The 17931-nt window shown below is 32.6% G+C and overlaps 1 protein-coding gene across 1 annotated transcript in view; it reads right to left on the bottom strand.

Moving 5' to 3' along the window:
- LOC145249435 (phospholipase A2-like) overlaps positions 1-17312 on the bottom strand; it is a 29600-nt gene extending 12288 nt beyond the window's left edge. The window contains exons 1-3 of the mRNA XM_080110995.1: positions 16777-17312; positions 10783-10931; positions 4393-4552 (exon numbers count right to left, since the gene is read on the bottom strand). Of these exons, the coding sequence (XP_079967121.1) occupies positions 4393-4552; positions 10783-10931; positions 16777-16952 (485 nt within the window). The 5' untranslated portion in view covers positions 16953-17312. The remainder of the gene's footprint in view (positions 1-4392; positions 4553-10782; positions 10932-16776) is intronic.
- Positions 17313-17931: the final 619 nt, after the last annotated feature.

Here is a 17931-nt window from a genome sequence, read left to right as displayed (position 1 = left end):
CTACTAACTGGGAACGCCTGTAAATAAGCTAATGATCCCGGATGAAACGCGGTAAAGGCTAGGTGATTCTAACCTGAAGACACTGGGTCTTCTTACCTATATTGACGGCACCACACTGACATTGAAATTTAATAACAGTATTGCTTGACTGCGAGATAAGCAAGCCATCCTTACGAAAAGAGGAAATGCGCACCTTGTAAAAAAAAAGCAATTCGGATGGATGAAAACCAAAATTGGAAGTGACAACAGAGGAAATCTTGTCTCCAATACGTTGGCTATCAGATCCACTCTAAGGTAATTTGAGGTATACTGGAAATCTAGATAGACCATATTTGGGTTCCTCAGAAAAGGGTTCTATTTTCTTGTTGACAACTTTGTTGACAAATGGAGGGCGATATCCATTCATAATGAAAATCCGTTTAACATGAACGATTTTCGAATCGATACACGAAGGAGAGCAAATGGCCAGTGCCCGATGAATTAAGTTTCTAATAATGTTGAGCTTCCTAGTTGTTGGTGCGATAGAATCCCAACTCCGGTAAAGTCCAGTAAAAGTAGGTTTTCTATAAATCAATGTAACAAAGGAAGACCCACATTTAGAAACTAACACGTCTAAGAAAGGAAGGGAGGTGTCTTTTTCAACCTCCGTCGTAAATGAGATGGAAGGGTGCAGATGATTTAATAATTTAAAGAAAAAGACAGCTTCGTCATCCGTAGCGAAACAAGAAAAGGTGTCGTTAACGTAAGGCATGTAAAAGACCAGTTTTAGGCACTTATAACATCCGAATATTTTTCACGTTTTTCTTGGTTGTATTACATTTCGTGATTTTTTTTTAATCCACTTTTTTTATTTAATAACAACCGATTATGGTTCACTTCTTCCTCATCATTTAAAAATTTTGCTATTCTTATAACGTTATATATATATATATATATATATATATATATATATATAAATATATATATACATATATATACGTATGTCACACACGTCATATATATATATGTATATATATATATATATATATATATATATATATATATATATATATATAGTGTTATAATGGAATAAATCCAGAGGAAATCCGGGTATGAGAGCTCAATGTGGTAAACAGAGCAATAAGATAAAAATTATAACACGGAAATTACATAATTGTCGATGCAATAATTTATTTCAACCTTATGGTATTTTCAAGCATCTAAATCAGACAATTACATTTTTGATACTGAAAAAGAAAAGAAAAATCGTGCTTCGACCCTCAAAAAACCAAAGGTGGTGGTAGTAGCAATCCACTTAATACATTTATAGAGAGGGTGGTAGGGATTTAAAAAAAAATAAAAATTAAAAATTAAAAATAACAAATAAAAAAATTAGATTAGACACTTATAAGCGGCAGCTCGATGTAACCATAGATACACACACACACACACACACACACACTCACACACACACATACGCAACACATACACATACACACACACACGCCTCTAAGATGTACGTTCTGACATGTAAATGCCTTGAATAATTAGCACTCATAATAATAAAATATTAAACAACTCTAATAGAAATAAGGCGACAGTAGACAAATGTAACTGCCAAGTGAAAAATAACTGCCCACTGGACGGTAATTGTAAAGTTGAGTGCGTGGTTTATAAGGCCACTATCCACCCAGAAGATAATAACAGGGACAAAAAAGTTTACTTCGGTATCTCCGCCGGAAGCTGGAAACAACGTTTTTATGACCACAAACATTCTTTCAATAACCCAGAACTTAAGAATAAAACCGAGTTAGCTAAACAATGGTGGTTATTAAAAAATGAGAATCGATCCCCAGTGATTTCATGGTCAATCCTATGTCATTCGGACGTTCCAAACGGCTTTAGGCAGAGATGCAGTTTATGCCTTGAGGAAAAAATAAGAATCCTGAAGTACCAACACAGTAATCTCCTAAACAAACGAGATGAACTGATGGCCAGATGTAGACATAAATGTAAATTTAAAATAACCAATAACTCTAGATCCGACGAACAGAGAATTCTATAATGGTAAAGACACCGAATCTAACACCACTAGATTAATTACGATAAACAATCCTACCCCACCCCACCGGCAATTATAGTGTTGTCCGGTATATACTCGATAATAACTACTTTACGATTTGTTGTCCGAAATCTAAGCTAGGCATATATATATGTATATATATATGTATATATATATTTATATATATATATATATATATATATATTCCCCGAAGTACCTGGCTTGTCCAAATTACTTATAAATAAATGAGATAGCCTTAAGATAATAATTTTTCTCTGCAGATAATACATTAGTTATTAAACTGAGTTAAGTCAAAAAGACCAAATACTAAAACTAGATATTATTAGATTTGATACAAATCAACACAAAAATTTAATTATTTTACTTATTTCTTTATGCGTGCATGAGAATAATTTTGTTGTACGGAGGAAATAAAAGTATATATTAACCGAAACTAGATACGTCCTATCGAATTGGGGCGATCAATATTACATTTTCCCACTTCTTAATCAATTAAGAATTGAAATATTAATTACAACGACCGCTATAATCACCAATAAAATTATTTACATGAAAATATATAAAATATTAAATATATAGACTCAATTTTTAAATTCATAGTATTATATCACATATAAAATATTTAAATGAATTATAAGATAATATCAATTTTTACATAATAACATACAGATAGTTTTAAAACTTTATATATAATATTCTTTTTATTTTTATTTTCTTATTTTTATTTATTTATTTTTTTAGTTATATTTTTATTAATTTATTTATCTTTTAATAGACCTACTTTCCATGACTCAATCACTGTATCCTCTTCTTTTCTTCCTCTTCTTTTTTTTCTTCTTTTTTCCATTACGCGCTGTTCTATTTCTTTCACTATATATCCGTATACTTTCGCCCCCCCCCTTCCTAGGTTAGTAAACGCGTGTCAAGGCATTTACATGTCAGAACGTACATCTTAGAGGCGTGTGTGTGTGTATGTGTATGTGTTGCGTATGTGTGTGTGTGAGTGTGTGTGTGTGTGTGTGTGTGTATCTATGGTTACATCGAGCTGCCGCTTATAAGTGTCTAATCTAATTTTTTTATTTGTTATTTTTAATTTTTAATTTTTATTTTTTTTTTAAATCCCTACCACCCTCTCTATAAATGTATTAAGTGGATTGCTACTACCACCACCTTTGGTTTTTTGAGGGTCGAAGCACGATTTTTCTTTTCTTTTTCAGTATCAAAAATGTAATTGTCTGATTTAGATGCTTGAAAATACCATAAGGTTGAAATAAATTATTGCATCGACAATTATGTAATTTCCGTGTTATAATTTTTATTTTATATATATATATATATATATACACATATATTAGTTTGGAACTCACCACTATATATTAGCTTCAATATAATAATCTATAGGGAATTGTCTCTATAACAGAATGCATAATCTGCATAATTAAAATATAATATTTAAACGTATCTTTCGACTGGGTAACACCGGGAGATCTGCTAGTATTTTATAAAGATAACTAATTTGTGTATTTTAACGAATGACATCGAACTTTGACATCGCATGAAACTAAATAAAATATAGTCCACGTTGTCAACATTTACAAACTATGTTAAAAATTTATACTGATCGGTATATTATTTTAAAGTTAATTCTACACATTGGGATATACAAAGATACACACATATTTAATGTTATATTAATCGATATTTGGAAATCCGTTTCGTTAATAAAGCTTAATATTTATATGGAAAAATGTTAATTTTATTTCTGTTATTTTATTATTTTTGAGGCAAAAATAAAATGTTTAATTCATTAAACTGGAATTTGGAGTGAAAAGATAAAACTACTCATGGGACGATTACAATATTTTTTTTGTAATTCCGATGCAATTACCGATTCTGTTCTAAAATTCTGTTTACCGATTTTAATTCCGAACTTTTTTCGTTTTGTTTTTTTCATTTCTAAACATAGAGTTTACCATACAACCACCATAATACGTGCATGTACTTTTTTCATAAGGTAAAAATACATTTTCGATGATTTATAGAATTTGATTTCCTGTTAGTTTCAAATTAATTAATTATTGCGTCATTAATACCAATTATATATAAAGAAAGTTTAGTTTTAAAAAAATTAAAATAAAAAAGAAATGAATTATTGCTGGCTTCCGGTAATAGAAACAAATTTCCCCGATTCCTTTATCCTTCAAATTCCAGAAATTTTTTTTATTTTTTATTTTTTTTTTTATTATTTAATAATTTTTATTATTTATTTTTTATTCAATTAATCAACAGTCCCGGAACTAATTAGAATCCGAGTATTTTTGCTTACGTACCTTGTGATTATAGATAAGTTACGGATACCATATTTTTTCTTAAAAGGGGGAATGTTTGTGTCACAATTATCGTGATCTCGGCAACATTTGTCAACTTCGCGTTCCATTCCAAGATCTGAGTAATTACTAGCACGGCTTCCCATTCCGCACCAATTTGTGCCTGCAAAATAGAATGTAAATGAAATTTTATCGAATATTTATGCAAATGCATAGTGTGCAATGGATTACAAATATAAAGCATTTTTATTATATATATATACATATATATATATATATACATATATATATATATATGTATATAAATATAGTATATATACATATACATATATATACATATATATATATACATATACATATATACATATACATATATATACATATACATATATACACACATATATATATATAAACAAGTGAAAATAATGAACGTAAAATGACGAATGAATATCCCTTGACAGTCTTTGTTATCGCCATGTATCTAAATGTATTATAAAGATATTCAGATAAATTATAAGATTACGCCAGCAAAATTGTTTTACAAATATAAATTATTAATATTATTAGTAGTAGCAGTAGTACCACTATTAGTAATAGTTATGATAACCTAAAGTAAAAATACCCAACGTGAACTCAATATTGATGTTAATTGTATAGTATATGTACATATATATATATATATATATATATATATATGCATATATATATATATATATATATTTAGTAGTGTGATTTGTACGATCGTTTCGGAAACAATAAGCTAAATCAACATCCAAATGAATGTGTTGACGATAATTACGGTTTTCAAAAGGCGAACAATTAAAAGATATATCTGCCTTACTTTAAAATGCTAGGTTTATTTATGGTCTATTTTACATATATAAAAAAAACCCACTCAGTACATTTGCTGATGAGGAGACTTTGTTTAAAAAAGACTATATTTAAAAAAAGACTATATGTAAAAAATTATTTCCGTGGCGTAATGTCTATCACAATAAAAACATTGTTTCCGAAACGATCGTACAAATTATTGACTTTGTTTTTGTTCCTTCTTATGAAACAGATTTTTAATTTTTAATTCTAATTTGAATTTTAAATTAGCAAGCACATTACAAATATTATAGCAGCTTTATGATATTTGCCTATCAAGCTTATTATATATCGTAATTACAAAGAGCACTGTTCTTTTCTTGTATTTTAATAAGATTAGTAATTTTACTAGCACATTTAAATACACTCTGTTCTTTAGACTACTGTTCTAACCCCCTTTAAATATGCATATATATATATTTGCATATAAATATATATATATATATATATATATATATATATATATATATATATATATACATATTTACTCAAACAACATCAATAATTACAATCTTACGAAACTATTTTTTTTCTAATTTCAGGTTATATTACATTTTTTATTAACATATATTTTAAACAATACATAACTAAACCTCACTAACATTTACACTCAAATTTATTACTACTTAAATTATACTTCTTAGTATTACTTAATCCTAAACTTATAATTTTATGTAGTTGAAATTTATAAGTTCGCTATATAAGTCACTGCCATAATTGTTTACCTCAAGCGAGGAAAAGTTAAAATTTAATTTATTTTAAAGTATAACAAAGTTATCGGTCATTGAAAAAAAAACTAGATATATCAACCCGGTGTATTTACCATTCATTCTTTTTTCATTCTAAACACCTTCATCTTCTAATTTTCTAATAAGTACAACATGGCAAAGAAGAAGAAAAAGAAAAAAAAAACAAATAACACGCTGAAGATGAAGACTACCTTCGAAATATATTAATGATAAATTCAAACAAGTAAAATATTTGTTTATTTTCCTAATATTACGTTGTGATTTGGTTTCAAGCGCATTTGATGCGTACTTTATTTTATTCAAATTAAAACAACGTTTCTATATTGAACTCTCATTCTTGACGTTATTCTCGCGTTACCTGCGCACAGTTCAAACAATTCAAAATAAAACCGCCAGATAGACCGCGCGGCTCCATACAGACTTCTTTCTCGAAATTTACAATATTTCAAAGAAGAAGAAAAAGGAAAAAACAAAGAACACACTGAAGATGGAATATATATCTGAAATATATTTGTGATAAATTTCAAACAAGTAAAATATTTGTTTATTTTTCTAATATTGCGTTGTGATTTGATTTCAAGCGCATTTGATGCGTATTTTATTTTATTCAAATTAAAACAAAGTTTCTTTATTGAACTCCCATTCTTGACGATATATATATATATATGCGTGTGTGTGTGTGTGTGTGTGTGTGTCAGCCAACACTGCGATGATTGATAATAGCTACGATGAACAAGCCAGTATTTCAACTTGAACTCTTATTTTGGGTGTAAGAAAAAATAATTCAGATGTAAAGGACCTTTAAACTAATCGTAAAGAATGTTTTCAAATCAGTTGTTATTTTTGTATAAAACTATTGTTTGAAAAGGTGAAAATAGGTACATTTTACTTTTCCCTTAGTATAAGTAACACCAAACAGGGCGTTTTTCTACTTGAACCTAGAAACCTACATTTTGAATAATATGTACGCGAGATATATATTCACCATATTTAAAGCCCCACTCTAAGCGTAGTAACACAGATATTCTAGAAGAGTGAATGGCCTGTCCTGTAAGAGTTAGACAATATATTTCCGATAACGCTATTCTTACAACTCTCTCTTTCTTTCTTGCCGGACCAGAATGTAGGGAACACAGATATTTTGATGGTTCAGTTAAGAGAGGAAGATAGGGGCAACGCTTACTCCCGTGCAAAAAATTAGCTTAATAAGAGTAAAAGAAACCGGTTGTAATTCAATACCCTAATGTATAATATTGTAAAAAAAATAGTTAAGTTCTTTATTTTACAAATCTGTATTGCGTTTCATCTGTCACCACCTAAACAGACACCGTAACCCGAACGAACCAAAAAGCAATGACCTGAACTGAAAATAAACTAAACAGAACAGGTCCAAAATATTGACGTATGCCTTATCGATTTTGGATACCGTTTGACCACGCCGGTGTGGCTTGAGGTCGTCCGCATGACAAATTATGTAACTCTCTCGGCAAACAATCGTTTGTGCACAACCGCGGAGCCAGTAACGAAAATGAAGTAAACCCTCACTGGCAACCGGATGTGTTTTAACATTACATTTCAGTGTTTACATGTTAGTACGGGTAAATAAGCTGGAAACAGCCAGGGAATTACAATCTCAAGCACTTTGAGGGGAAATAACTCCCCTGTGCAACAAATTTGATGTATAAGAGTAAATACCAGACACGTCCTGTTTCAGTGTAAGTAGCCGTATGTTGAATCTGACGTTTATTTCTTTAGAGTATCTATCGTTTTCATGTAATATAAATCACATAAAAATCTTATATAACTTGCAAACACATAATTCTCAGTTTGAAAAAAATTGATTTCTTAAACCCGGTGTGTTGAATGTTATGCTCCATTTTTCTATTCCAGCAGTAGTCTGCTAATATGTTATGGTCCCGTTTTCTTTTATTACATTTCTCTATTACTGAATTAATCGGATGGATTCTTTCGCTAAGTTGATTATCAAGACTTTCAGCAAACTTCTAAAAGAATGAAAATCGTGTAATAAAAATGAACCAAATTCGAGTTAGATTGATTTTCCATGGCATTGTGCATACCAAAATAGCCTTAGATATCCTGTGCTTTTTCGGGGGTAAAACAGTGCTATTAAATGATTAGGTTGAGAAGCAAGTTCTTGCGGAATTTCTAATTTTGATTTCAAATTATGTATTTTAAAATAAGTTTTTGTTATAATACTTTTAGATTTAAATAATTGAAAAGAGCGTTTCCCTCCTTATCCTACGATTGTTTTTAAACAATTATGTCTATTTTTAGAACGTTGAATACAAGAGGATAAACAGCGAATTCGGACATTTTTTTTATTTCTATTCAATCTAAGTCGAAAAGCTGCTGATGTAGGTGGCGATATCAAAAAAGCCATTGTCATAGGAACCATATCTGAACGCATACCATGATGGTGGTTTAATAAATTCGTTGTGGTGACGATAGTCTTGAACATGATGAACGTAGTGGTCGGCTATGGGATTTTACAACGATCAATTACGAGCCTTAGTCAAAGCCAATTCACGCACAACTGTTCGAGAACTTGCGTTTACGACAGTTTCCCACAACTTGAGAACGATTGAGAAGATAAAAAGACTTGAAAAATGGATGCCTCATTATTTGAATAAAACCCCAAAACCTCGTTATGAAGTGTTATCCTCCTTTTTACGGAACAAGAACGACCCGTTTCTCCACAGGGTTGTGATATGCGATGGAAATTTGGTTCTTTACGACAACGAACGACGCTTATCTCAATGCAGAAGTTGAGAGAATTGGACTACGAATATCTGTCTCACTCGCCATACTCTCCAGACGTCTCACCTACCAACTACTACTTTTTCAAGCATTTCGACTTTTTTCGTGAGAAATACTTTCAAAGCTTAAACGGTATCAAAAACACCTTTAGCGACTTCAACGCATTTTTTATATGTTAATGGCATAAATGCATGTTTTTATGTTAATGGCATAAATGCATGTTTTTATGTTAATGGCATAAATGCATGTTTTTTTGTTAATGGCATAAATGCATGTTTTTATGTTAATGGCATAAATGCATGTTTTTATGTTAATGGCATAAATGCATGTTTTTATGTTAATGGCATAAATGCATGTTTTTTTGTTAATGGCATAAATGCATGTTTTTATGTTAATGGCATAAATGCATGTTTTTATGTTAATGGCATAAATGCATGTTTTTATGTTAATGGCATAAATGCATGTTTTTATGTTAATGGCATAAATGCATGTTTTTATGTTAATGGCATAAATGCATGTTTTTATGTTAATGGCATAAATGCAGGTTTTTTTTCCGTTGGCAAAGTGTTTGAGTCTGATGGTGCTTATTTGCTGATTATTTTTTTTGTTTCAGCTGAGACATGTTTATGTGAATTTAAAAGTAAAAAACCGCATGAACTTTCTTATCAACTTAATAGACTGCATTCTAGCATTTTGGGAAGACGACAGTAGAATTTCGCTTCTTGTCGCTTCTTATATGAATTGATGACGAATTAACTTCTATTAAACTAGTTTGAAAACTTTAAATAGCCAAATGTTTGAGTTCATTTAATCGTGCGGAACTAATTAGTTTAGATACACTTTTTGGGTCCCTTCTAAGTGGGAGAGACTATTGTTTCATGTACCAGACTATATGTTGCAGCAATACGTCATTTATGGGTTAACTGTGGTTTTGTAGAGGTATAGGATACTCCCATATGTGAGTAAATATTTAGCACAGTTAAGGAAGCAAGTGTTGGTTGCAGCAGTCTTGGCAATGTTCACAATGCATTTATTCAAATGCATTTGCCTGTAAATATTTAACCGTTTTATTCTCGCAATTCACCCTTCTTAAGGATATTCATAATCATATCATAAAACGTCGCTTATTTCCTCAGATATAGCGTTAACATATGGACGTATTGTAAAATATATGTATTTTTGTTCACAACGTACTAGGAACCCAAATGTAATTTTAGTGTTCGATGTAGCAACGTTGATCTAAAGTTTGATAAATCATCTAAGTAGTGCAAAATCATACCTACATTATTTGTTTTCATCTAAAATGATTAAATCAAATCAACGCCAGATGGATTCAAGTATCGCTACACAGCGATACTCTCATTCGTCTATGCAATGAGTGTTGTTTCCATATATAAGCTGGTGCATCTACCATTATTCTTTCAATCTTCAACACGGTCAAAAGAAGAATTTCCAATGTAATAAGCCACACACTGTCAACTAAGATCCAACATCTGTTACACTGCAGCATTGTTGCACACGTCTCCTAATTTTGCAAGTATTTTTTATGGAATATGTTCAGATGATGTATCGCTCGAAGTACACATCCTCAACAAACCCGTTTAACAACAACATAGCACCCTTTCACTCTAATAGCTTATTCCCTGGAGTGCTAAACTTTGGAATATCCCTCTTGTTATCTGATTCCCTTATTTCTTGATTTCACGTGTATTCAGAATTTTAGACCTTATATAAATCGAAATCTCGCTCATCTCGCCTATACCAGGCACCAAATAATGACCGCTTACATTCGAGTAGCAGTAGGCATTGTTTAGAGTGATCACGACTAAAAATGCGCAATAAAAAGAACATTAAATTAAAATACGTTAATCAATTCTGTTTTGCCAAATATTTGCTTTCTGTTGTCCAAAACGGTTTTATTTCTATTCATGGCTTCGTTTTATTAAAGCAAACAAAAGAAGCATTAAAAATTGCAGTTTAAACAGTTTCTACTTACCTGGATAAATCAAGCCTCCTTCCGTTTCTTCTTTATCTTCGACTGACCACAAACTGAGTCTTGTACACTTCCTTAAGAACGTTTCCAGTACGTGTGACGGCACCAGTGATACTGTAGCTTCGTTAATAGCCAACGCATTCCCTGCAAAGCTAAAAACATGTATACATTTAATTCATGGCATCATAACTGTACAGGGTGGAATGATAAAAGTGTCGCATTAAAGAAAATAACAGCACAGCTTTGTTTTAAAACCTTTGTCAAAAAATACAATTTAGGCAACTTGATTATGTAGAAGGATGACATTTATTAAATACAGACGTCTTCCACCTTAATCACCGCCACGTTACGTGTCCAGAACTAGGAAGATGCCCCTTTTCACAAGCGCAAGCAGGGGCTCGGGTAATACACGCTGGATGGCGGCGATCAGACTGATTTTGGTATTTGCGAGGTCATGTTCGTGATGTTCTTGATGTATCATCAAACTAAGTAGTGCAACGGGTTCAGGTCAGGCGATGAGGAGAGCAGACAATGTGAGAATTGCAAAAAGTTCTTCTGAAGCCAGGGCAAAGTCTCTTTGGACTTGTAGGCCGGCACTAAGTCTTTATGCCACACCCAGTGTCTACCAGTTGCCACGCGATTGCATCAAGCGATCACCACGCTCTTTAGCAACTCCTAGTTCAGTATTCTGTTTACTTCCAAGCTGACTTCAAAGATGTGAGGTAGCATGATGTGGCCCTCACTTAGAACTACAAAAGATTATAACCGTGGATGGAAACTTTGTTTTCATACCCCTGAACACGTTTCTGTTATTCGTGGCAATCAAGCAATGCATTTTGAGGATGCTGACAATAGATAATTATAGAGCACGAGTTTTACAACGGCGCATCTCTGATCATGCTCCTTAAACATTGTGGCACATTCATACATGATAGAAGACTCCTATCGCTTTTGGGATTTGTACACAACTGGCCAATAAATAGATGGTGTCCAACATAAAACATTGTTTTACATTAAAAAGGAATTGAATCATGTCGTCTTTCCTAGGGCGATAATTTCATCGTGCCTGTTTGTATAGTAATATCAATTGAACAATCGTTATGCCGAACACGGGTATCGAGTTTGACATTAGTAATTGTCGAATTTATAGTCCAGAATTCAGTGGTGATAATAACTTAAACGTGACTGTTCGAATGAGTTGTCCGTAAAAAATTGAACGTTTATTTTCCGCAATCTCGTACCTCACGCTTCTTATATTCTACACTTTACTCCTTAAATTTGATGAATTATGCTTCTGACAAATAGGACAGAATTGCTGTTTTCTAGATATATTCACATAATATTTATTGATGGCTAGTTGTTTTTTTTTTTTTTTTTGAAGACTTAATTTCTGATCTTTACATCAAGTGACGTGATGCGTTTTCTGGATCGATTTCCATGAATAAATATTCGATTAATACAAATTATCAATCCTCATCCCCTGTCATTCAATTAATATAAGTAAACATTTTATACTCTTCTTCACCTCGTGCATTAAATCTAAGAACATCACTCCATTGTTTAAAAAGTTATCCCAAATTAAAATAACCAAAAGGTGTTACGTAAGTTAGACTAATTAAAATAGATAAGCTGTTTATGTATTATAGTTACTCTGATTTTCACATCGGTTCAATTAATATACTGACATTCTTTAGTGTTTAATGTGAATAAGATAATATGATGTAAAATGAATATGATATAAAATGACGTATACAATGACAGCAACTGAAATAAGTTAAACAGTCTGAGAAATATTTAGTTTTATATAACAGGCACTCTGTGTGTATCCGTATATGTACGTATGCGTGTGCGTGTGTAAGAGTTACTTCCCTATCGACTCAAAAACTGCCGGGGCGTTTTTTCTTATTTTCACATAAATATTCTTCATGTATCTGAGAGTGAATATAAATATGTTTCTATTAGAATTCAGTCAGAAAGTATTGAAAGTCGACAACCAAAAAATTCCCATCAAGTTTTATACGTTTATAAAGTGTAACATTACACGGACATGTGAAAATTGTTATCACCACATAAGCAGAAAGGAACCGATGTATAAATTCAACAGTAGGTTCTTGAATAGGACAGAGACGTGTTCCAAATTAATATTTCTGTTTAAACGACAACTGAACTATGACACTAGACCATGACGTTTAAACTTTAATTCAAGCAAATAAACAAATGATTTTATAAATTCAGCAGTAAATTCTCCACAGTGCAATGTAGACTGCAATGAATGTAGATAACTCTAGTAAAGTACAATTGCAGGCAATCAATCGAGTTATTGATAAAAGGGATATTTCCTCGATGTAAATAGCAATAAAAGTATTCGAAATATTGGACATTCGACTCTCATTAAATCCCGGGCAATGTCTGGTGTGGATTGAGAGATTTTGTTTCATATGCGATTAACACGAGCAACTGGGAAACGCGGAAGAAGGAGGCGCAAGGGTAGGATATAAAAAGTAAGTCCACATTCGGTAAAAAAATGGTTGGTTTGCCGTAGTTGGGAATAATGACGCAGTGCAACATTATACTTTACAGTCAAGCTTGTATACGCTTTTTGAATTCTTACTTTTCTTGTACATATATGACAACAGCGAAAAACAAGATATAATCCATTCTAATGAGGAATTATCTTCTATTCATATTACTTGAGAGCCCCCAACTTGTTTCCACGTGTTGGGAATGTCTTTCTTGCACGCTAGACATCAGGCAAAATTAACAGCAAACCTAAAAAAAAAACGAACTGAAAATCAATAGACTGTCTTGTCTATTGGCAAAGTGTTCCGTAAAGCATTTTTTTTCGAACAAATACAATCATCAACGCTCTGATCCCCAGCTTGCATCAATTGTGATGGATGGCTCTCGTCTGTGTGAGGCCCCGTGTTTTGACAAGCTTCTGGGTTTGACCTTTACTCCTGATCTGAAATGGAACACGTACATCAAGTCTGTTGCCAAGGTCGCTGGAAAGATGGTGGGATCCTTCTACCGCTCCAGAAGATATCTCACTACTGATGCAATTCTCTATCTATATAAAAGCCAAGTACGGCCAAGGATGGAATACTGTTGCCATATCTGGGCAGGAGCTGCCAAAAACAGCCTATCATGCCTTGACAGAGTACAAAATAGACTTCGTGGTTTAGTGGGGGATGCCCTTTTCTCTACCCTGCAACCCCTCTCCCACAGAAGAGACATTGCGAGCCTATCCTTGTTTTATCGTTATTTTCATGGCAGGTGCTCGTCTGAACTCCAATCCCTGGTCCCCCCTCGCCAATCTTTCACGAAAAACACCCGTCTAGCTGAATCCACTGTGAAAAATTTCCCTCACTCTATATCTGTGCCTAAATCAAAACGCGGATTTCATGAACAAAGCTTCTTTCTTAGAACTGCACGCCTGTGGAACTCTGTTCCGTCTGCCTGCTTCCCTCCGGACTACAACTTGGATGTCTTCAAGTCCAATGTTAACAAATTCCTAATGAACCGCCCCCCTTATTAAACACTTCATCAAATCTCCTCACTAACGTAATGTACTTGCACTAACCCTTATCCCTGAGTGGCTTCCGGGCCTTGATAAGTGGTGATCACTGTGTAAAAAAAAAATAATAATTTCTTACATAGTTTCGTATTTCGTTGTGGTTAACAGAGATACTGCTGGATACGGAGGTCAGGACAAGCTCCCAATATGGACACTGCTCGAACACAAAGAAACTATAAATAACTATCTGTAGAACTGCAAAAATGGCAATAAATCAAAGTCTTTCTTCGAGAAACAGCGTTAATGAGGTTATGAATCAGAACACCTCGCTAGGTAAGGATTACTATGATAGAAAAGTGGCAACTGACTGTCATCAAAATCCTCTCTGACAACCAACAAAGAATAACGGAAAGGATCGTAGATAGAAAAGCAGATGACGCCAGCGTTGACAGTCGGAACATTGCACAACATCAAAAACGATGATCACTAATGAAATAATGATTGCTTCAGGATAGATGAAGAGTCATAGCCCCCATTTCGTATACCAGAAAGGGAACCACTTAGATTAATAAAGTAAGAATGTGTGATTGTATGTGACAGTTATCAAGTCGAAAGAATAAGTTAGTCGTCTATCTAAAAAGCGTATAGTTAATATAATAGCTAAACCACGTAATTGATGATAATTTATTTTCATCTAGAACATGGCATTAGGTCATGGTGTTTGAGATTTATTATTATTATGTCTATGACAAGAGAATAATCTTATCATTGTTTTAACTATCGAATCTATATCCGAAACAGTTAGACACAGTTAATCAATTGAGAACCACATCGCTATCTAACAACAAATAAGATATTAGCTGGTATATACTCGAGAATCAAAATAATGAAAAAATATTCTCTTGTCAATATCCTAAGTTTTATACCTATCAAATGTCGAAAATCCAAACTATTTTATTATATAAAGATTCTTATCGACAGAAAATTACATTCGAACAGCTGTACCCGGCCCCGTGTTGCCCTGACTTAGTTTGTTTAAATGAAAAACAAAAAATAAATAAAAAATAAATAAAAGAGACAATGGTCCTGTATATGGCCATAAACTATATCCAGTGGTGAGGCCCCAGTTTCGGGCTTTGGGGAGTGTGGACCCATCTTTTAATTGCCAATGCTCCCAGGTTCACTCTGACCCGGAGTGATAGAATCTCTTAGGGTCCCAACTATGCGTTAAATAGAAACGGACTTGAAAACAATAAATATATTCTACTAAGAATTATTTTTTCAAAAACTTTGGATTCGGCATCAATAACCTAAAAAGGGTTGATATGCCATAAAATAAAAACAACCAAAAGAGACAAAGTGTATGTTTGTTATGTTTATGTTCTCAATGCTTGTAGATGCACAATATTTTGAGACTTAATGTTTGTTTCAAACGCCAGCGAAATGTGATATACGATATCTTAAATAAAAAGGTGTATTCGTTGAAATCATTCGATGCCTGTTTTTTTTATTAGGTTGACAGAAGGAAGAATATGAGGATTAAATTGTAATAGCTCATAAGAGAGGCCCTAACTTTCAAACATGTTCCCAGAAGAGCCCCGTCTGTCCATTAACCAAATATGATACAATACTTCCGCTATTCTCCAAAACTGCTTACTTATATATTTTGGCAAATTAATAAAATATTTTTTGTTTATATATTTTTCCAACATATATGAAAATAATATAAAAATGTTGTAGGATAAGGTAAAATAAATGAATTAGTTTGGCAAACCGTTTTTCTTTTTAATTTTATTTCATTAAAGTATGCTTATTGTCGTATATATTTTCTGAGAGAAAATAGTGCATTTAAATATAATTACTGAGAATGTTCCTAAACATTTGGGCTCCTCTTCGTTATTGTCGGTAAATTCGGAAATCGAAATAATAATGTTCAAGTGCAAGCAAATAGTTTCTAATGAATAGCCATGTCGCATTAGATTAAATTGCATTTTAAAGAGGCTACGACAATTTTATTAGGCTGTACAAAAAATTCTGGAAAGCAGATCATATAACAGCAAGTGCAAATTCTAAATGTCTATTTCAACTTTCTTTTGCTTCTAGGTATGCTCAAATTCATTCATAGCTTGCACTTGTTAAATTATAAATATGTCTTTTATATCTTTTGATATGCCAATCGGTAAGGAACGCGTCCGGAGCACTGTTTTTTTAGTTTCGATTATGGTTGATGGCGCCAAAGTCATTTCTAAAATTTTAAATCAGTATTATATATTATATTTACTTTTGAAATCAGTACTATAAATTGAGTAATAGAGAATTGGCTCTGTAACAATAAATGCAAACGCTGTATGAATTAAGATATATAAAGCGGATCTTACAACCCGACAAGGCTGGGCGTTTCGTACTCCCGCCAGCAAATAAATAAATATCAAAACTGAAAATTGCAAAATAATAATTTTACAAAATATAAAATATTTACATACCTGTTAGAAAAATGAAAACATTTATTTTGTGTAGATGGCCCATCATTTATGAATACAGCAACCCTGTTGCCATTTGCAAATGCTTGGAATGTTGTTGATACGGCCGATGCATAATGTGCAGTAAATATAAATGTTAGCAATAAGAACATGGAGGTTGGCAGATTCAAGTGCGCCATCGTAATATATGCTAATTCAAGTTCGCCTCTTTTTCCTATGTTTGTATGTTGCTTTCAGTTCAAACTTGATAACGCCGGCGTCTTGTTTTGCGCTAAGTTTTAAAGTTTTACTTTGCACATCCTGTTTTTGCTAAAAAATTGTTTGTTTTTAGTTGGTTGTTTTTAGGTTCAGTCGTTAGCGATACACTTGTGACGCCCATGAGCTGGTAACCTTATGAGGTTTACATCACTTTTCTATGCGTATATATTGCATTCTGCAGCGCCGGGTATATCCGGTGGTAAATGTTTAGAATTATGTCTTTTTTTTTTAAATTGAATATTTTCTGAATACGTCATCAATTTCGAGTATGCCACATCCTTATTCCGGTTTTGTTGTCAACATTTACACTTTGTAATTTATATTTAACTTGTGCGGTCTGTGGAAATTCCACAGGGTCTGATTCATATTTAATATATTGATGTTGGTATTCTGTAGAAATTCAGCGTAAATCGAGAGGCTCTGATATTATTTTGTTAAAACTGCATTCATCCAATCGGGCAGAAAAATCCGGCGAAGCCAGGGCGTAAAATATGCTTAAATATGCTATTCAAATTCTTGCAGATTTCCTATATATTATTATCGAGTTAATGTTCCATCGATTTTAATATATTATAAAGTTGCGATTTCAAAAAAAAAATAACTATATGACCTGGCGTCATCGGCTTGAGTGGAAACCGAATCCCAAACATATGAATATATATTTTAAAAATATAATTATCCACTGATACGTGTTTCGTCGTCTATGACTCATCAGAGTTGCTTAATCTAGCGATATTCGATATCGGGGCACCTTGGAAAGCAGCCTTAAACACTACCACTGTTCCATTTGGCCCGAGTGTAGGATATTGGGATTTTTTTATGTGGATGTTATTTCTTTTTTGTTTGTTTGAAATACGTTTTGAATTGATTAGATTATTTATATGCAAGTGCATTTTTACC

Source organism: Euprymna scolopes, chromosome 28 (genome assembly GCF_053919585.1).
Source record: "Euprymna scolopes isolate OS-2025 chromosome 28, ASM5391958v1, whole genome shotgun sequence".
Taxonomy (NCBI): Eukaryota; Metazoa; Mollusca; class Cephalopoda; order Sepiida; family Sepiolidae; genus Euprymna; species Euprymna scolopes.
The sequence above is the reverse complement of the archived record's forward strand: the minus strand, read 5'-3'. Positions and strand labels throughout refer to the sequence as shown.